The sequence below is a fragment of the Pholcus phalangioides genome, unplaced genomic scaffold (assembly GCF_987345545.1).
Source record: "Pholcus phalangioides strain wild (caught in Gottingen) unplaced genomic scaffold, Ppha-v1.0 ptg000008l_1, whole genome shotgun sequence".
Taxonomy (NCBI): domain Eukaryota; kingdom Metazoa; phylum Arthropoda; class Arachnida; order Araneae; family Pholcidae; genus Pholcus; species Pholcus phalangioides.
Genome location: NW_028301601.1, coordinates 8,448,068 through 8,470,556, shown reverse-complemented (window position 1 = coordinate 8,470,556; position 22,489 = coordinate 8,448,068). Strand labels below are relative to the sequence as shown.

Here is a 22,489-nt window from a genome sequence, read left to right as displayed (position 1 = left end):
TGCAATTTGATAATATACGACAATACGGAGACGTTAATTCTTATTTTCCCGCTTCAGAAGATATAAATAAAAATTTGAAATCAATGTTATTGCATGAATATCCACCTCAAAAGTGGGTCTGGCTGATTATTTTATATTTAATTTTCTGGGCTTAGTATCTCTAAGCGAGCTCAATATTTCGAAAACCAAAGATTCAATTCAATTTTTAAAATTATTGATGTGGCGGAAAACACCACTAAATTTCCGCATTTGTACTCTAAAATCGGCAATTTCAACGTTGATCTCTATGGGTGATCATCCAGTGTATGTCCCTCAGGAGTGATGATGATTATGACGTGTCATTTACTAATTTTTTTTCATAACACTCATCCTTATTTTTCAACTATTTTATACCTGCCAGGCTGTAAAACTCATTTTCAAGAGCATAGGGTTTTTTGTTCAAAAGTTTTGCATGGAAAAAAAATAGTAATTCCTACTTTTTTTAAATTGTTTTTGAAATTTTAAACTTTTTTTTTTCTCACGTACGCATCTTCATTAACACTGATCAAAATCCAGAATTTACTGACAAAAATTAGTTAATTAATGCGATACATACTCTTTCTTACAGCCATCTTGAAATTAACAATGAACAAGGGTTTTGATCATTATTGATTGTATTCTTTTTATGCTAAAATGTAGTGTAAAAAAACATGTACATAGAAAATAAATGGACATTTTAAAAATTGGCAATGAACAGTGGAGTGTATTTTGATGGTGAAGGTTATATGTAAAATATTATTGTGTACATAAAATTGTATTTTTCTCGATAAGATAATCTAATACATGACCATGTCAATTAGATCATCTTATCTAAGATTTTTATGTTTACTTGTATAATCATTCACAAAATGATTATACAAAAGTGCTTACGTAGTGAACAATTTTTTATTCTATACAAAAGTTTTCCCTTTTTCCGGGAAAACACTACTGCAAGCAATTAGTGAAAATTTAAATGAACGGAGGTACTTCTTTCCTAGTTGGAAACAAAAAACCTCGTGTTCAAAATTTAGAACACCTGAAGAAAAGATATTTCAGGTGTTCTTGGATGGAAGTGGTGTTTATTTTATGGGGATGGAGGAGATGAGCACAAAAAAATACGATTTTTAAAAACCAGACTGAGGAGTGAATGAATTTTTGTAGGTATCAGAATAAAACGAGCTGAAAAGACATCAGTCTCGCACAGTTGAAGAGATTCATTTCTCTCTTCAATTGTGTGGCGCTAATGCAATTTTCAAAAATCAACAACGAAAGCCTCGAGAGACGGCATAGCTTTTGGAAAGCTATGAAAAAAGTGATGTTTAGATTACCTGCACTTTTAAAAGACCGAGTGACTGTCTCGCTGTGTATGATATGTGCGTTTCTGGGTCGTAGAAGCTTCTATGGGAGAGTAGTAATGAAAAATGCGACGTCTCCCATAGAAGCTTCTACGGCCCAGAAACGCACATTTCACTACTACTCCCCGCAACTTTAATATTCGATAATTTCACAACGGTGTTCTTTGTTCTCACCTAAAATTCACACCCCCCCCCCAAGTTACGGCCCTGGGGTACGGGAACTTCAATTATAATCACCCTGTACATATCATTCCGTTATTGTTCTCAGAAACCTCAAGTCCTGATGTGATCACATTATGCAGCGTGACTGTATTAGCTTGAATCGCCAGACGAATGATAAGAAAAGAGAGGCGTCACAGACATTTTGACGCTCAGTTATGTGACGTCAGCTGAGACAGCGTACGCACTTGACCTAAACACCACCTTACGGCTTTCGGAAAGTGTTAAAAGCCACGTTATTGCGTGTCTCATATCTGTGAGCGGAGTTGGGTTCGGTACTCGATTATCGCTTGGTTTATCGAAGTCGCAAAATGAACGGCAATTTGTGCGTGATCATGTTTTTCTGATCATGCTTCCGGTGTTGCTGTACGGCTTCAATCACACCTTAGATGAAATTTATATGATGCCTGAAAGTTACCCGTGCATGCTTTGCCGTAAGTAACTGATGTCTTTTTTTCCGACTATTCCTTTCACCGAGAAATTATTTGAAATCGATGTATTTTGATTTCTCGAGCCCATTTATTAAGAATAAATCGTAAATGGCCGAATATTTATGTTCAAAATGACAGGGTTAAGTCGATATTAGATGAATAGTTGATGAAATAGTTGTACAGTGAAACCTCTCTTTTGCGGTCACCGGCGGGACTAAAAAATTCGTCCTTGAAAAAGGGGGTGACCATTAATAAAGAGTTTGAAATACAAATACAACGCCACAACAGGCAAAATGCCCAACGAGGTGGCTGAGAAAAAGATGCCCATAAAAATATGGATGCCATATATTTCAAAAATACAGCAACCCAATTAAAAATGCAATTAATAAAAATTATGAACAATATATACACATGATAAAATATTATACAATGCCCATAAAGAATACTCATGGTTGTCTTATTATAAGTATGGATAGCTTCTCTATTTACCCCAACATACATGCACTCAAATGCATGCTCTTTTATTACACAAAGTGAAATCCTTACTTGGCCCGAAAAGAGGCGTGACCGCATCTGAGGGGGGGGGGGGGTGTCCGTTAAGAGGGGCTTTATTGTGTTTAGATTCTTTAAACGTCTCTCATTATAGTGTTTGCGCAGTGTAAACACGTCATGCTTATGCTTCGTAATTTTACATTTGGCTTACTTTTATACTTCCTTTTATTATATTTCTCTCTACTTGTACATGTTGTTGTTTTTTTTTTTATAATATCCGTGGAATCATGATTTATTTTATGTTTTTTACACCCATGAATAAGTTTTGACTCGAATTCGTTCAGAGAAACTCATTTCGCTCAAATGGAAATGGGTCAGAATGTCGAGGAAGTGTTGTTTCTTTTCCACGATATTTCAAAATGCACCATTAATCAATACCAAAAATGATTCAGCACCTGTTCTTCTATAATGCAATACTCTTTCGATTCTCCGCCTAAAACAAAAGCATCTCTTACCCAATACAAGAAAGTAATTTTCGTTTTGGCTGTAGGTATATAATTTTGTTTCCTTCGAAATGTAACGTATAACAGATGATTTTTGTTCATATTCTTATTGGTAGGAGTATTCAAGCACTGAAATAAAAACAAAACGTACACTAAAATGAAAAATTTACCAAGCATGGACCATATATTCCTTCCAGGGGTCCTTAACCTTTTGCGTTTTACAACGCAATTGATTTCTCATCAAATCTCACGGACTTTCTGAAACCTCTTCAAGGACCCCTGGTTAAGGCCCACTATTACTAAACTTTACATGCACCTTGTATGCATTCCTCTGCTGAATTTCTAATGAATTGGTACATTCCATAATGTGTATTCTGAGTATGTGTGGTTCCTCTAAAGCTAGGGTTACCAACTGTCCTCCTTTTTTATGTGATTTTGAGCGTCGTCCTACCTTTCGGAAAATTCGTCTTTTTTGTCCTTTTGAGGTTTCCGGAATTATGTTTAATTTTTTTCTCGGAAATTTTTTTTCTCCACTTTGAAACACATAGTTCTTCATTTGTACGAGTGTTCTCGTGATTTTTTTACCCATACGTATTCACCAATAGCCGTCGAAATTCCCAGAATATTTTCTGCTTCTGCTTTTTTTAGCGGTTGTGTTTTAAGAGTTGAAAATGATTATATTGTGATTGGTTTTATTAATCGCAGTACTGGAGCCATCTATTGGGAATTGGGATAAGTGACGTCCCTAAGAGTTGGGCGCAGATGTCCTCCTTTCTCAGTCTTCGGACCAGGCCCGTCGTCATTTGGGAGGAGGTCGGGGGGGACCTGGCTTTTGAAAATACACTAAAAATGGTGTGTGTATATATATATATGCATTGAGTGCATGTGCTTTGCCCCCCCCCCCTCGGAAAAAGTTGAAATGATGGCCCTGCTACGGACCTGGTAACCATGGAGCTTATATTACTGGAGAGAGTATGACGTCAGCGGTCCCCCACCTTGGCAGTGCTGAGAACGGTGTCCCTCAACATCATTCATCGGAAGATCACGTGACTCGGTGAAAACAAACACAATCCCCCGTTATTCTCGCTCGCTCACTTAATCACTCACACACTCGCATTGAACTGTTGTCGGTGAATTTTCCTAGCTGTTCATTTTCCGGCGGTGAATTTTCCGTAAACCTTATCGAGGAGGATGCTGAAAATGGCGATCCTAAATACGGGATATTACTTAATTTTTTTTCAAAAAATTGCTATTTATTGCATCAAATGCAATTTGCTAATTACTGCTTTAAAGTTCTGACGGGTGTGGGAAATAAATATCTGCCTCTTTACTACTGCGATTCGACCTATGACAAAAAATTGCTTTTTTAGACATCTTACACAGAGGCGCATTCATGGTTTTGCTGCCTGTGAGCTACACCAATTTTGCCACCCTTCTCCCACTCACATTTTTATTACTTATCTTTCCTAGAATTCACTGCCCTCTGCTATAGCTTTCTTGGTCTCCCCCCATTCCTGCTAGTACACCTGTCTCTAAGCCAATGTTTTAGGTCACTCACATGCTTGCATGCTGTTTTTATTCACATGATTGCACACTGTTTTTAGTCACTCACACGCTTGCACATTGTTTTCGGTCACTAACACGTTTGCACACTGTTTTCGGTCACTCACGCGTTTGCACACTGTTTTCGGTCACTAACATGTTTGCACACTGTTTTTGGTCACACATTCTATGGACCCACGCGCCACATATTTTCTCTATGACCAAAAATGGTTTAGGGGTCTCTCATCACTTCTTTCATGAATTTGGAATCGTACTGTATTGTCAATAATTTCTTTAATTTTGATTTACTTCCAGCCAAGGGACAATCGCCAGGCGTCGCCTTTCAAGAACCGTTCCAGGAATGTGTGAAATCATTGGATCCGGACGTAAGCATTTGTTTTTTTATCTAATTACAAATTTTTTCTATAATTTTATAAAATTAAATATTCTTAACTCTGTCGCATTTTGTCGTTCTTCTACGATAGTACAAGATGTTCTCATATATAACGCCTGAATTTCATGACGTTGTGCGCAAAGATGTCTTTGCAGGGGAAGGCTAGCGAGCTATAGGCCAGGGCAGCAAGTCCGGAAGGGCAGAAAATTTGAGGAATGAGTGATCTGGTCAAGAAAATAAGTAAGATGGGAAAGGCGGTATAGTTCATAGGTGGCTGATCATGCTGGATTCTCACCGTCAGGGTTCTGGTTCCCAAGGTTCTGTCTGATTCGGCACAAGGTTGGTCTGCTGAAGTTGGTTTTCCGCAGTCTTCCAAATTTATTTATTTACATATCTCAACAGGCTAATTACAGAGATGGGAAACACACGGACATAAGAATACAAAAATACAAGCAATGGGAATTAATAGAAAAGTAAATAATAATAATTCACCGAATTTACACGTTAAAAATAAGATCATCAACAAACTTAAAATACAAAAATATACACACGCAACGGAAGCACACATTGAGAATTCAGCATGAGGAAGACAAATGAGAAAACAAGAAAATATATACAAATTCATAGAGCAGCACCTAGTAGAACATGGAATCCTTGTGAAAAATATCTGGGAATTCACCCGTATTATAATTTTTGTCAAAGTAAAATGTTCACGTGTGCGAAAGTAAAATGTGCACGAGGTAAATAAAAAACATTTCGGGAACTATGAACCCATCGCTCTCGAGATGGCACGGAGATATTAATTAGGCTTGTCAGATTCGATTCTGCCGTGAAGAACTTTGTGAAGGAATGATAGATCTCGCGCTTTGTACGTCTGCTATCGAGAGATGTCATCCTGAAAAAAGAGAGAAGATCCGAAGCAGGCGCATCTGGGACGTACACACCAAAAGTTTTCCGGAATAATGACCTCAAAAACTTTTTCTGTACACGTTCAATACGTACGTTCATCACTGCAGGAATATGGCCCCATATCACTGAGCCATACTCAAGTGAGAGCAAGACATTTGCGAAATAAAATCGTACCATCGCTAGAACTGAGGTGAATGGCCAGACGACCTTACGAGAAAGAAAAGTGACTCGTTGGACTTTGACAAGACACTTTCCGCGTGATCGTCGAAGTTCAAATCACTCTTGAAAATTACACCTAAATCCATTACCATGCTCTTTCTTTCCATAGCTGCTGTATCTACGGTGTAATCGCAAAGCAATGGATGTAATTTTCGCTTGAATGAAACGACACTGCACTTTGAAACATTCAGACCAAGGTTGTTGTCACGACACCAATCATTCAGATGCAATATATCATTTTGAAGATCCAAGCAGTCTTCTATGGATTGAATTGATCGATGAAATTTTAGGTCATCAGCGAACATGAGCCAATGGCTATTTTGAAGATACAACGGTAAGTCATTTACAAAGATGAGAAAAAGTAACGGACCAAGATTCGATCCCTAAGGAATACCAGACGTTCACCAGAAATTCACGGTAATCCTTTCATGTCTCTTTCCGCTTTCCGGCGAAGTCTCTCCTCAAACAGCAGGCAGCCCTTCAACACAATACTTATATGCATAACATGAAAATTTTCAGTCATATTTGCTAGTTTTCTCTAGAGGATAAGAATATCACGCTGACCGAGTTTTCCACTTGGATTGATTACCAAATCTTCAATCTCGGTTGCTCAGCGGAACGAAATCTTTTCATTCTTGCCACGACGTTTGACTTGGACAGACGTCCGAAATTTTCGCAAACGGCATTCAAATATACATACAGTCCTTCGTGAATTTTTAAACTACAGTCGACACCGCTTATTATAATCAAATATATCGTTATCCGGGTATTGTTATCACTTTTGCAAAAACAGAATGGACCAATATCATAACGTGGAAAAAAATTTGTTTATAACTATCGGGTTTCCGGTTAATGTCATCCATTTTCGGGCCCACGAAAGTGTTTTTTGCGCATTCTGAAGCCAAGGTTTCACCAATTTTAATTTTTCCCCTGCATGTTATAGTTATCAGGCTGCAAAACTAAGTAGGAGGCTTGCATGTACGTGTGGAGCTGCTTTTGCAACGGCCTTCCTACAGAGAAGGCAAATGTATGACAAAAAGTGTTCTTTCCTTCAGTTCTCAACCAGTTTCTTTCAGTTGGCCAGATTCAAATTCCTTTTTGAGAGAGATTTCCCAAGGGAAAATAAAGTTATGTAACTTATCGTACATTTAAAAAACATAGATGCCTCACAATTGCTAAGTAACAAAAATTCGCGATTTTATCTCAAAAGGGCGAAAAAAAAGTCCCGTTTTCGGAGAGAATAAAGAAAAAAAAAGTGAACATTGTGCAACCAATGTGGGAAAGACAGAGTTGGCGCGTTTCACCAATTCCCGCTTACCATACCAAATGACAATACCATACATCCCGTTTGGTGGAACGAGATGTATGATCGCCGTACATCTGCTAAACCATACATAAGTTCATTCACATTCCTCTGCTGGTCACCGTACTCTGGTCACCGTACTAGCAAACGCGACTTTCTTGCTGTACAGTTACCATTTGGTTATTATTATCAGAAACCCGAGTTCCGATGTAATCATTAAGTGTCGTGGGCTGTACTTACGAAATTTTGGGACACCCTGTACAAAGTTTGTGGCCCGCGAGCCGGAGAAGTGCAGCATATCTGGACCGTAGACTGAGAAATTCGCGCATCCGTGGTATGCAGTAAGAACATCGATTATCCGAACATATCGGGACCGAAGGGTGTTCGGAAAAGTGAAAAGTTCGGAAAAAAATCGATTTCGAAACGAATTCGATAACGCAATGGAAGAAATTGAAATTCAGCAACACGAAAACTTTAAAAATAATTAAAATCAACCGACTTATTCTGAAAAGTAAATGAAAAAAGGATTGCGTATCACAAAAGAGAAAATTGTAAAGGAAAATATAAAATGCTAAAACGAATACGCACATGGTAAATAATGCAGTCAAACCATTAAAAAAAAAATGATTCCATCTGTAATTGCTTCAACTAGCGTAAAATGCAGTCTCATCCCGTAATAGTTTCAACATTAAAAATTGAAGCGGGTCAGAGTTAGGCTGCGATTCTCTCTACCCACGCAAGGCATTTTGTGAAACGCTGTCCAACCTCACTGTGAGGAATTACATCTATCGTTGTGGTTCATCTTCATCACTTTCGCAGTCATCCTCATCAACTTGATCGTTCACTTTCGTAATTATTTCTCCGTCATCCAAAAAAAATGATACCCCGGATCGTTACTATCAATTTTCAACCACTGAGACTCATCCTCTTCGTGACAGGACTGGAATACAGCGAGTTCCTCGAGCATATCTAAAGCATTCTTTCGAATCTGGAAGATTTTGATCGTCTTCAGCGGTTGCGTTGAAAACCATGAAAATACACACGGGCATAACTTCCTAAAAAAAAAAACTTCGCGAGACTTTGGTCCATCTGCTTTTTTTCAAACTGGCTGCAAAATTTTCTATTTTATCGCAATTTTTTTTTTTTAAATCACTGATGGTTGCCAAAACCTAGTCCGTATTCAGCTGCAAGTTTCTACCATCACCCGCTTTTTAAATCTTTTCACAATTTCCACTCTTTTTTTCCGATGTTTGAAACAACGCGTTTTCATTTTTCGTCATTCTGCACTTGAAAAAGACGAAAAGCGTTGGCACTAGTAAAGATAAAGATTCAAAAATATCTGTTTTTAAGCAAGCCAGGAAAGATAACCCCTAGACAGTTTTGTTGTCAAGAAGACCCCCCCCCCCCTTTCTTTAAGGCATATCCACAGCTAAATCTGCTCCTATTCACGTGTTTGTTTGCTTGCCAACCGTTTATAACCATGTAGTGTATGTATGTACATACACTGTACCCGCGGATCCGCCATTGTTTACATCTATAGCTAACAGGTACGGTATGTACATACAATTGTTTGGAAGTGGATTATTGTACAATAGAACGAAGTCCTCGAGTGTTGGGAGATGAGATGACTTAAGTTCCAAGAAAATACCAACTGCGTTCAGCATCGTTGACTGTAGAAAACTGAAAAAGAGTTAGGTTGAAAAGGTGTTCGGTTGAAAAGGTGTTCGGTTGAAAAGGTGTTCGGTTGACAGAGTTATTCGGATGATCGATGTATTGTGTACTGAACGATGATGGCTTCATAGAATTTATCAATTTATTTTTTCCACTTTTCTTTTTTCTCCTAGTTCATAAAGCTTGGTAACAAGTGCATCATGGAGGAGGCTGAAATGATAGATTTCTGCTACGATCACACAGACGTAATTTAGTTACTCGTTCATTCATTATGCATACTGTTCCAAATTGTTTGCACAGCTGATATCTCTGCAGAAGTTGACTTTAGAAAAATACAGGGTATATCCATAATTAAAGAACCCTTTTTCAAAGCTGTCCACAGCTGAAACCAGAAAATTGTGAAGAAATATATAAATATATCTGTCAGCGAAAGAAAAAAAATATAACTTCGCACCAGAGGTCGTATTACTAGTAAATTACACATTCAACCACACGTTTTACTTGTACAGTGATATCTCGGCTAGCGAAGACGATTCGTTCCGGAATCACGTTGGCTAGTCGAAACGTCATTTCTTATAGGTTTCTCTGGGAAATCGTTTAACCTCTTTACGATCACGGGCGTAATATTACGTCCAAACACTAGTGGAATAAATTATATAAATTCAAACAGCTCTCTGTGTTCTTTCCTCTCTCTTCATCATCTTCACGCTTTATAGCAACCTTTTCTACGGAAGTTGCTTTTTCTTTCCCCCTTCCTTTATATCTTTCTACGGTATAACATGTAAGAGAGAAAGAGAACTCTCTATAGAAAACTTAGGTTACGGCAAGGTTACCAGATTTATCGCCGATTCGTTAGATAAGGATAATCCACATTTCTTACCAAAACCTTGTACGTGAAGTGAATAGTTCATTCTAGAAACTGCCCAAAATTTGAAGTTTAGTTTTTTGAAACACCAATTAGCACTATAAAAAAAGACAAAAACTGACTGAAGGCTGAAATTTGACTGGGCAATTTATTTGTTGTGGCCTTTGTGTTTTTATTTTAACGCTAATGCACACAACCAATAGCAGCTTCATTCTACCAAAGCTAGTGCCGACACCACACAACTTTTATTCATTTTTTTATCCACAAATAAACAAAAATTACATTTTTTTACAATTTTGATAATTACAGGATTTTCACAACTTTGAATTCATGTTTCGTAACTTGTGAACCATGCCCTCAAATGGTACAGCGATAAATGCTGAAAACCTAGAAGTCAAATATCATCGTTATTATTGCAACTAAAAAAAATAAATTTTTGTAAATGACTTCTCACTGCCGCATTTACATTCCACTAGTTTTTGCAAGCAGGGTCTACACTAAAAATATTTATTTATTTCTTTTACATATACGTTCCCCTGGGAAATTTGTGACATTTTGAGTAACCGCGTGTCATTTGTAAACTCTCTGTTATTGAATGCATTTAACGTCAATGGTTGTAGTAGTATCCGCTGAGCAAGCAATTTGCCTGTATTCTTGATTTGTTGATGACATGCAGGAAAAAAATGACACATTATGCACAGGTTGATCGTTAACTCTTGCGGAGGAAGCAAAAAGTAATGATTGAAGATTACAATATTTGCAGTTCTCGATCCTATTGGCGTCTGTATTCTGCTATCACAGATTGATCGTAATTTCTTTTGCAAAAAACAAAAAGGTGTGATTGGAGATTACAATATTTGGAGTATTTGATCCAGTTGCCTGTCTGTAAGTTGATTCTGCTAAAAAAGGGAGTTTCCCTAATATATTTTTTTTTCAGCCGCAACCCGAAACAAATAGGACGATAACATTTGCGACCCCTCTGCCTATTGTTTATTGGGATATTCTCATTAAATATTTATGATTAACAATATGTTCATTTTCCGAAATTAGTGGAAACAGTTAATGTTGTCTTAGCAGGTGCACCGACGGGGCCTGATACCTAAGGCTTAGAATTGAATAGAGAGGCCACAAATTATTTAAAAGCTTCTCCACCGATTCTGAAGTTATTTCTTTCACAGGTTTTAGATTTTCATCGATTTTGAAATTATGTTCTTCATTCATATCTGGATTTTCACTAATGCTCGTTTATTGTATTCATTTGATGATTTTTAGCATTTCTGTGCAATGAAGTGTGTATCAGCAGTGTGCCACTTACTAACTCCCCTCACTCACTTTCTCAGTTACGCACTCACTTTCTCAGTTACGCACTCACTTTCACTCACTTGATCACTGATTCACTGATTTACTCACTTGATCACTGATTCACTGATTTACTCACTTGATCACTGATTCACTGATTTACTCACTTGATCACTGATTCACTGCTTTACTCACTTGATCACTGATTCACTGATTTACTCACTTGATCACTGATTCACTGCTTTACTCACTTGATCACTGATTCACTGATTTACTCACTTGATATTTGATTCACTCACTTGATCACTGATTCACTCACTTGATCACTGATTCACTCACTTGATCACTGATTTACTCACGTGATCACTGATTCACTCACATGCTCATCCACTCACTCATTATGTTATTTTGTCGATGAATTGTCCCAGTGACCAATTTTCTTTTCGGTAAATTGTGTGACGGTAAATTTTCTTTTCGATGAATTGTTTTCAGTGAATTTTCTAATGGTGAATGGTTGGTGATAAATTTTCAGCACACTATGCTTGAGTGAACACAAACACTGCAACTATCTGTGAACAATACTCTCATTATGGTCATAGCGGCACTCAACTTTCTTCGAATGGTGAACCCCTTTCACGAGTGCCGATAACTCTGCGTCTTTCGTTATTTTCGCGTTATTGAAACTACTGGTTACTTCTTCGGAAAGGAGCTGGATTGACGACGGGAAGTAATGGAAGCCATTGTATGATCGTGTGGTCATAGTGGCGGACCCACATCGCGGGGACGTGGTTTGGAACCCCCCCCCCCCCGGAACACAGTTGGTGGTCGGCTGAAGGTCGTTCTCCGTGGTTCCCAACATCGAGGCGTGAATGCCAGCCGATCTACCAGTTAAAGTGTCTCTCCACAGAGAGCACTAGGCATACAGCGGTACAAATTTTCAATCATTGCACTTCGCTCACAGTTTGAAAAGTAGATGGCAGCACTTGAATCACGCACAACACTTCACACGTTATTAAAAACTGTTTGGTCCACATGCGTACCTCCGGCAGAATTCATCCGATAATAAATCGCTCAACACATCGATTCGTTGTAAGACATCGATGCAAGGATGGCGTCACTCTCCGCTACCATACGAAGGATTTAACAACTGGCTGTTGCGAAGATATATTTTGGAAAGAGAGAAAATTCAACTGCCCATGCAAAATATATCTTCGCAACAGCCAGTTGTTAAATCCTTCGTAAGACATCGATGCCAATAATCTCAAGCAGGCTGCTGATGATCCAGGCATGTACTTTCGTGATAATTGTGAGCAGAGGCGTACGGACCCCAACCAACCAAAAATTAGAAAACAAATTCAATATTTCGGTGGGAAAATTGAAATACCGAAAGAAAATACCGTTTAAATGCTATTTCCAACACATTTCAGTTGATTTATGTGCTTTTTAAAAGGTTTTAACTCAGAATTTCTCGGAATTTTTTTTTTTGTGCCCTCCTCCAAAAGTAGATCTTGCGTACGCCCCTGGTCGGGAGTTGTGATTGCAAAGTAAACTAATTGAAATTTGAATGCTGACTTCACACAAAGGACGGCATTTTGTTATTTGGCACCCATGGAGGAAAGAGTAACTTTGTATTATTTCCTCCATAGGTGGAACCAGTTTTGATACTATTCATTCTATTTTTTGTAGCATCCAGACAAGCCATGTCACGTGAAAATATCCACTTCAATGGGCGTAATAAAAGAAATTTGCGAAAATTCCCACAAGGTGACCGATGACATACAATTTGTGAATCAGGTGATAGAATTCATTTCATTTGCCATCATTCTTCGATTCTGTTTTATTAAAACTCTTTCTGGTCTGCATTTTAAATATCGTTGATTTTTATATAATTTTTTTTTATATCCCGTGACAAACAAGTGCTCGATCACGTACAAACACACTATGATGGAAATGAATCACGTTTTAGGTGAGATTGGAAACAACACATGAGAAACAACGGAAATAAACCCAAAATATGAAGAGAACAGCAGCTAGACGCGTTTCGGAACTGTATCGAGTTCCTTCTTCAGTAGCCAAGAAAAATAGATAGATTGTGAAAAGGCAAAAGCTCCATGTAGTGAGAGTTACTCGCTGTTCAAGACCTACATTCACCCGTCTGGACGAAACCCCGAAACTTTTCTCCCAACCCCATCTCGTCTGTAATCACTACAAAATTTGTTAATCGTGACAGTACCCTGTTGTCCGGAGAAAATATGTTGTAAAAATTTTATTTTGTGTGTGTGTGTTTTTTGACACAAAATAAAGTGTTCCAGACTCTGCCACGAAGCTGGCAACGGGATAAGGCCAGTTGACAAAGTTCTGGCGTTCGTTCATTCATTCATTCATTCGATCGCTGTTCAAGACCAGAAATAATTTTGTTTCGACTCTTTGTCTTGAACATTTCCACTACTACTGCGATACTGTAATCTACGCTCATCAATTTTATGAATGAAATACTTTGCTGTTTTCACAATACATTTGGCTAGTAATGATGCAGGTTGTGAAATCAAAATTTAAAGGGTTGTATGATATGCTCATAATTTACACACAAATTTTTTTGATGTACGTGTGAATTTTTCGAAATTATGTTTAACGTATCGTGTATATTTGAATATGCACAAATAAACGACGGGAACAACCTGACAAATAACAAAGAAAATTAAATGAAAGCCGAGAGAGCAAATAAATATGGACCGATTGGAAAATATGCAAATGAAAACTAAAAGAAGAAATACACTTATCTCACAAATTAACCCTTAATAAGCACTAATTAAATTAAACCGAAGAAACAAAACCCCAAAAATGAAATGCTTTATTTTTTTAAAAAAGCCAAATATCAAGAAAAAATGCAAGAAATGCGAAAAATGTTGCGCATAGAATAAAAAATAAGACTACTTAACTTCTCGGACATACTCGTGCCAATACCAGATCCTTATCTCCACGAGCGCACAGCAGCTAATCCCCGAACAATGGGACGAAGAGATCGTACTCGGACAATACCTTCTACAGCAGACTCTATAGAAGGTATTGACTCGGAGCACGAGAAAGTGCGTCCGATCCCTACCAAAGAAACAGAATGGTTTCATAGATCGTAGTGTTTGCTGTTGGAAGTCTATTTTCAGGAGCTCAATAACACAGCACATCCTAGTTTTTACCTGCCGTGTTCATTAGTGTTTTTCGAAGATGTACAGAAATTCATATATAGAAGGTTTTCATTAATGATGTGCATTTCTTGTTCCAATAGGTTCTCCTGTGCATGGACAATTTCCATCCAGTAAGTGTCCTTAGACATCTCCGAATTTACTGAAGCGTAATGTGTTGATCATCATATCACACTGCTGGTCTATTTGAAATATTTCGATAATTACGTACCGCAAACACGGGTTACTTTAGCTTACTTTTATAAAACTTTCGTTTAATCTTATGTTAGAAAATACCGAATAATAAACACCGAGATTTAAGACAATTTTTAGATATTCAAACCTTTCTCTAAAACAATGTGATATAACAGATTCACTTTCTATAATATTTTTATGAAATTTATTTTTATTTTGGCCAAAGTAGCCCGTACGTAGTTTGCATTATTGCAGTTCGCAATGAAGTTGTCAAGTGCGAAACTTCATTTTCAATTCGAGTTTTAATGCAGCACTCTACGACTCCATAGTAATTAGAAGGATTTAATTCAAACTAAGAACACAAATTGCATTAATAAAAAATTAATCAAACAGTTGTAAAATGTTAAAATGTTAAAATTACTAGTTGAATAAGACGGACCAGCGCTAGTACAAATAAAAATCAAGTGAGCAACAAGAAAAAAAACATTCAACAATCTTCTTATATACTTTTGAAACAACTCTTTAAAAATTAGCATATTCACAAAGAATCTATTGCAGGAAAAAAGTCAGCCTGAGTGACGTCATAATCCTTTTCCTTTTTTTTACCGAACAGTCTCACGTCACAGTCTCGCATTACAATCTTTTTCCACGGGTCCCTCCTCCCCGGCCAGCACCTCCTAGAGATAGAAGGTCTCCGCAGTCTACTTGTGACGTCAGTAAGTAGTTCTTTTTTCCCTCAGAATATTCAGGGGGAAAAAAAAAATTCTCTGCTCGTGCCACTGAACTGAACTGAATTAAAGTTGGTTTGCTGGTCCCGCGGCACAATTTTTTATGGCCGTTCTACCAGACTTATCCGCGGGCCACGAAGTACGTGACCTAATTTGGCTCGTGTGCATGAATGTGTGAGTAAATGTGTGTTAGATGTAGTGTAGAGTCAAATTCGGGATTTTAAAGTTCAAGTTCCAGCCATTTCGAATTTTCCCTCAGGTAAAATGCCGCCGAGTCCAACCAGCATCTAGAAGAGAAAAAGAAAAAATGCCCCGTCCAACAGCGGGTGCCATTGGCCAAGGGCTCGCCTGCGCAGGATTGGCTGTTGACCTGTGGAAGAAGTAAAAAGTCCAGTGGTGAAAAGGAAAAAGAGAAGAGATAGGGAATTTTTTTTTTTCTTTTTTCAAAATTTTTGGAATTTTTTTGGGTTTTTGAAATTTTTTGCCTAGAAGAAAAATAAAATAAATAGAAATAGTAAAAATAACATTTAGAAGGGGGACGCTACAAAAGAGAAGAGAAAAAAGAAAAGAGGAGGGTCCGACCGGAGACGAGTTTCCAGGAATTAAGCGTTGGAGTCCTTCAACGCTTTTTGTTGACGGTGCCTTTCCTGGGCCCGTCGGCGCGATTCAGCCAGCTTTTCTCTGGTGCCGGGAGTTGCTAGGATGGCCGCGACGTATTCCTGAGTAGTAAATAACGTCATTCGGACCTCGTTGATTGCATCAGTTCTGGAGTGGCCGTCGACCTCGATCAGTTTGATCATGACGTCTTGGTAGGCTAATTTGAGTTTGTCCATAGGGTCTATGTCTGATTCGTCCAGACTGGTGTCCGGCGAATATGAAGTTGACACCTCTGCTGTTGACGGGATTTCGGCTTCAGGATTAGGCTTGGGAGTTGACATCGCTGCTTCCTGGATACCCTTCGTGGGTTTTGTGCGTTGTGTCTTCTCTGCCTGCTTGAAGTTCTTACTGTAGGGAGAGAAACTGCAATTTTTGTAATTTGCAGTATGGAATTTTTTGCAGTTTACGCACTGGGGTTTATCGACCCCGCGTACGTTCGTGCATAGCTTTGTGGCATGAGGCTTGATGCATTTGACGCACCGCTCGGGCTCGGAGCATCCAGAAGAGTGGTGGCCCCATCTTTGACATCTAAAACACATGATGTGTTTTGCTGCTTTGCGGGGCCGGAATTTCTCAACCTTGACTCGGAGATGGTCAAGCGATGTCAGGCTCAAGATCGCTTCGGAGTTCTTGGATTGGGTCTGCTCGTGCCAGTATCATCGTTTTGAGGAAAAGAAATGATGGGGCTCAGAATTGGCGATTTCTATGCCCCACATCCAATCACTGCGTGGTATTTGTGAGCCAATCAGGAAAATTCTACGCCAAAATAAGAAGAAACGAAATAGGATGCCATGTTTCAAAATGAGGCAAACTTGCTAGGTAGTCTGAATGACGTTTATGGCAAATGGTGCAGACGCCTTCTATCTCTAGGAGGTGCTGCCCTGGCAGTATAAATGACGTATCTGAGTACTACAAGTTATTTGGAAACTTTTTATAGTTGAAAGTATGCTTCTAGGATCAACGGTTCGCCAGAAAATGTCATACGCCCTGTTACCTTACGCGCCCTGTATATACTTAATCATGATGATATTAGCCTTAAAATTTGGTACTTACCTAAACTGAAACACGTATATTGTGGATTCCTTGCACAAACGAAATTTTGACAACAACAAAACACGTGTTTTTAACAGGATTATGAAACACCCTAGCAGAGAATATTAGAGCTATATTGAAGGTGGGCTTGCCTATAGCCATCCTTAGGCTTGCCTAACTAGTGCTACGGCCTGGCGGAATCGTCGGGTGCCTTGCGAACCTGAAGCAATCAGCTTGTAACACGAATTTTGCAATCATTTTTTTCGTTTTGGGACAAAGTAACACCCTAGGGCCAAAGTAGCCCGCGTTTACGGTATTTTTCCAAAAAACTTAGCAATTTCCATCATTGAAAATTCATGAATTTTTTTATTTTGTAGAATGTAACAGATTTGCTGGCACCACAACCATTCAACGTAAGTATAGCTGCTCTATCATCATAAATTGCATTTAATTATGTTAACTACACAATATATGGTCTCACATAAATTCTTAAACAGTTTGGAATTGAATAAAAATGGAAGATTTGGTATTTGGGTGAATGCGGTCTCTTTGGAAATTCTCACGAAAGGGGACTAATTTTTTTTTTACTGCAAAAAAAATTAGTTCAAATCTTCCTCGGTAGAGAGCGCTGCACGGAAACAAATGACTGGATATATGCAAATCGGAGTCCTATAAATTTTAGGGTGTACGATCAACAGCTCATTTCTGCATATCCCTGTTGCTGACGCTGACATCGGGTTTTCATTCCGATGCTGACATTGGTGAGATAGTGCCATTGGTGGAGTTGTTTTACCCCAGTCACGCGAGCCGGCTGAAGCTTTACGAACTTTTCGGGCACAGAAGAGCTTGAAGAAAGGCTCAGGTACAGAATCCAGCGATTTTCGTGAGTGCAGTGCCGTCAGTTAAGAAAAGTTTGCACTAACTTTTTAATTGTACTAAAAGCATTCCTCTTCATGAGAACAACTTGCTTTCAAAACGACTTCGAATATACCAATTGGTTGAACAAGTAAATGAGTGAGGAAGTGAGTGTAATGTGATTCACTCATTCCATTCCCTCATTCACTCACTCATGGAACAGAACTGATCTGGGCGAATTTTCTTATCGTTAAATTTCATTTTCGGTTATTTGGATGGCGGTGAATTTTCCGTAAGTCATGTAGACCACTGTTTTCCAAATTGGGAAATATAACCTCCTGGGTCGAAGGAATGGTCCAGAGGGGAGGGGTTATAAAAAAAAAAAAAATTCAGAAGTGGGGAGGGAGAGCGATAGAACAAGAAGTTTATAGGAACCTCTGATTTAGACCATCGTGTACGTTTTCCAAGTGAGACAGGCAGATGGTAGATGGCAGTACTATAACAAGCATTATACAGAAACAAACTTCACGTTAGGTTCACGAAACACACGCGCATTCCAACATGTACTCATTTATTAGAAATTCCCACAGAGGAATATGGACGCGGTGTTTCTGTGCTTTAGTAGACAGTGCGATATTGCGTGGATGTGGCAATGGCGGTGACGCCTTGTTTAAGTCGGTTCGAACTCCATTACGCCGAGTTGTAGGCATTTTGCTGGGCATCTCTGTGTATGTGCTCATCTCAAGATTTTATTATACCAGCGATTATGGATATTAACTAATTACATAAGTTAATTTAGCATTAGGGATGCCTGTCTGAGAAAATTGCTGGAACAACACAAATACGCCTTTATATATGCTACAAAATGAGGAGCTGGAATTGATTTGACAAATCCTGAAATAGCACGATCCGAAATAAACGTTTGAATTGCACGATATTTTTTGATTCATGTTTTATTCAAAGAAATTCCTTCCATCACCTTCGCTACGTTCTTAAGGGTCGTATTAACCGACATGGTTTAAACCTGTAGTTACAACTTTTGGATAAGAGATCAACATAGATTGTGGTTAAAACCCTGAATTTAACCAATCCGTGTCGATCTGTTATCAAAAAATTGTGACTATAGCTTAAACCATGTCGGTGAATACCGTCCTAACCCTTTCAGACCCTGGTGCCACAAATGAGTGGGTCGCTTTTTCTCACTGCAGAATTGTTTCTTTCGACCTCAGAGAGTTAAGCCCTTTCTCAAAGGATTGTCTAAGTTTAGGGTGAATTAGAACTTCGGAGATTTCATCAGAGGGCAGCACTTGAAGTTGAACTTTCATGGGCCTCTTTAAGGAAAAAGTGCCACCTGGAAAAGTGTGATTTGTTACATAAAATTTAGTAATAAAATTTTGAAGTAAATTGTATCTGAAGATGAATATTCCCTGCATCATCGTGGCTGAAAAAATTTCTGTGTGTGAACGAAGTTAATTATTTCTAAGATTTGCCGACTTTTATGTTTGGTACATTTTTTCAGCATCAAATATGCAAAGGATTTTTAAAATTACAAAAAAATGAATAAATACTCGGGGAGGAACATTTCGGCATTTCTTTTTTTCAAGCTGATCTATATGTATATAATTGATTTTTTCTGTCTGTGTATGTGTCGAGGAGATATGATCGAAGTGTTCAAAATTTTCAATGGGATGGATAGGATGGACCATGAACTTTTAGTACACCGCCAATCAACTGCTTTTACAAGGGGACACCAGTATCGATTGGTGAGGGACAATGCAAGGTTATGGTGTCGCAGGGAATTTTTCTCCAATAGGGTTGTTAATAAATGGAATAGCTTACCCCCGGAGGTAGTAAATTGTAACGCAATTGACACGTTTAAAAAGAAATACGATAAGCATGTAAGGGTTAATCGAGAAGCTATACTTAGTATATATACATACTTAGTATAAGACAACCGTAAGTATTCTTTATGGGCGTTGTATAATATTTTATCATGTGTATATATTGTTTATAATTTGTGTTAATTGCATTTTTAATCGGGTTGCTGTATTTTTGAAATATATGACAACCATATTTTTATGGGCATCTTTTTCTCAGCCACCTCGTTGGGCATTTTGCCTGTTGTGGCGTTGTATTTGTATTTATTTTTGAGTTCCGTCTCCAGTTCTGAGATTATGTGTCAGCAATGAGTGTGAAATCTCATTTAGTGATTTCAGAAAATTGATTTAGGAATGCAATACAAGTTGTTGAATGCTTAGCATGACAACTAAAATGTGATTTGCAATTTTGCAAACATTTATCATATTTTATCTATACATATGAAATTGATTTTCTGTGTGTCTTTTGTGTGTGTGCGTATGTTCTCTATACAAATCTAAAATTTTAGATCGATCGTTACCAAATTTTGCATATACAGTATAGCAAATGGGACCCGACTTGAACGACAGGCTACTTTAAAATATCGTCAGAGCAGCGCAAATGCCCCAAATGGGCAAAAAACTATCGGGCAACAATGGTTTTTAAGCCTCAACAATCACTTTCGGAACTTTTACTTTGGTTACCGTGGTTCCCTTGCAATGCGTTTGTGACATGTATATGCCTTTACAAATGTTTGTCACTTCTTTCATGCTGCCAGTATATTTACAATAGTTTATGCCTTTATAAATGGTTTGCCACATTTTCAATACTCCCAATAATGAGACTTTTTGAATAGACGTCATAATCATCATCAGCATCACTTTGAGGGTCAGGAAAAGGGTGATTCCCATAGAAATCAGTGTTAAAATTGCCGATTTTGCTGTAGAAATGTGGAAATTTGGTGGTGTTTTCTGTCACATCAATAATTTTAAAAATTGTATAGAATTCTCGATTTTTGAAATATTGAGTTTGCTTAGAGATATACGAAGCCCAGGAGATTAAATATGAAGTAATTAGCCGGACCTACTTTTGAGTTGGATATCCATGCATTAACATTGATTTCAACTTTTTATTTATATTTTCTAAAGCACGAAAATTAATGTCTCCGTATTGTCTTTTGATATTCAACTGCATAAATCCATGTGGGTTGGGATATTTTGAAATTGATTTAGGGCCCGTAAAAAGTGCATCGAAAAAATTCCACAGCTTTAATAAAGCATTTTTGAAAGGTTAAATAGGCAGAGATAGATAACTTGAAGTTCGGGGGGGGGCGAAATCGAAATACGTAGCGCGCGCCCCTTAAAAAAGGGGGGGGGGAATTAATTTCTACATGTTTCCTTAATCTAGATTTGTTTCTTTTATGAGTCACGCAGGAAGTCGCCATATTGGTTAACTTAGACACGGTTTGTATGTCCTTCAAAGAAAGAGGGAGATATCGCTTGATCCAAAAAGCCTCATTGAAGAAAACCCGGGCAACGCCGGGTATTACAGCTAGTATATTTATATGCATCAAAATAGTAAACTAATATTTTGTAAAAAAATTTTTGGTAGAGGAAAAGGTGGCGATAAGAACAAAATATACGTTCCATACTGAAACGAACTGAAAAAACTGAAACTAGTAACCGTAAAAAGTGCTTCGTAAACATCGTTCAGGGCAGTTTCTGGAATTCCGGTGAATGTCGTGGGTATACAGGGTACATTAACTCAAGCCCCAAACTTTAATTAAGGGAAAGCAAAACACACATAAAGAAGCATTTTTTGTATAGCAATGTGCCGTCGGAAAAACACGAAATGCTGTGGAAATTTAAAAACGCTTTTTATTTACATTGATAATTGCAGTAAGAGCTCAAATGTCCCACCACCAAAATGGATACAGGCCTGGCAGCGTCTAGCAAGTGATTAGCGTACCGAACCATTCTTAGCAGAACTTTCACACACAATGATGTAAAAATGAAATTTTTTTTTCCTTTCATTTCCTCAGTATTTCGTGTTTTTCCCGCTAACACTTTTCATTTCCGACTCCATATTGCTATACAAAAAATGCTTCTTTACGTGTATTTTACATTCTCTTTAAAGACCGGCTCGTCAGTTCAAGGACACCCCGTATACGTGGCTCTAGGGCTTTTCTTCCTTTCAAACTGAGTACAACTCCGGTCTATTGCTACGGGCAATTTACTACCGAATGCGTTCTGCGGGAAGTGTGAGTGTCTGAACGCGTATATAGTGCTGTGTCTGACTTTCCAGTGTTGAAATCCAATATATTAACTAATTTCAGATGTTTATTTGGAATTAGGGATGCCTGAGAAGATTTCTTAAACAAAACGGATGCTTCTTTGCTTATAGTACAGCAGGATGAGCTGGAAATGATTTGGAAATCCTGACATGACAAGATCTGAAATAAACGTTTGAGTGGCAAAATGTTTGAGCCTTGTTTTGTTCATTCATAATTTCCTTCATCCACAACGCTACCTTATTGTCACAGTTATTGTATCACACGCCACACTTGCATTCGACGACACACGCGTTTCAATAATTTGCTTTTTTGAGATGAAAAAAAATGCATAGAAATTGTAAACTAAAATGTTATTACAAACTTCTGGTTGAAAAAGAGGGGCGAAACGATACAACGTACCTTGTAAACGGGGGGGGGGGGAAGGCATCCAGGACGATGTGTCGGGACGGGCGTATTTTGTAAGTTGATTTGAT

General features: G+C 38.1%; 1 protein-coding gene across 2 annotated transcripts; it reads left to right on the top strand.

The window, feature by feature from the left end:
• Positions 1–1,845: 1,845 nt before the first annotated feature.
• On the top strand, positions 1,846–22,203 carry LOC149083600 (uncharacterized). Of its 2 annotated transcripts, XM_089235389.1 has the most exons (7): positions 1,846–2,026; positions 4,876–4,946; positions 9,230–9,301; positions 12,907–13,014; positions 14,504–14,533; positions 17,389–17,424; positions 22,077–22,203. In XM_089235389.1, exons 1-7 carry the CDS (start codon positions 1,942–1,944, stop codon positions 22,137–22,139), a joined length of 465 nt encoding a protein of 154 aa, XP_089091515.1. In that variant the 5' UTR covers positions 1,846–1,941; the 3' UTR covers positions 22,140–22,203. The 2 variants fall into 2 exon arrangements, with proteins under 2 accessions (XP_089091515.1, XP_089091516.1); XM_089235390.1 differs by lacking the exon at positions 9,230–9,301.
• Positions 22,204–22,489: the final 286 nt, after the last annotated feature.

What these genes read in the sequence shown, in the direction of transcription:
- LOC149083600 (XM_089235389.1), top strand. Translation starts at nt 1,942, where the DNA reads ATGCTTCCGGTGTTGCTGTACGGCTTCAATCACACCTTAGATGAAATT. An exon ending in TTACCCGTGCATGCTTTGCC is followed by an intron (nt 2,027 to 4,875) that starts GTAAGTAACTGA and finishes ATTTACTTCCAG; the next exon opens with CCAAGGGACAATCGCCAGGC. An exon ending in TGAAATCATTGGATCCGGAC is followed by an intron (nt 4,947 to 9,229) that starts GTAAGCATTTGT and finishes TTTTTCTCCTAG; the next exon opens with TTCATAAAGCTTGGTAACAA.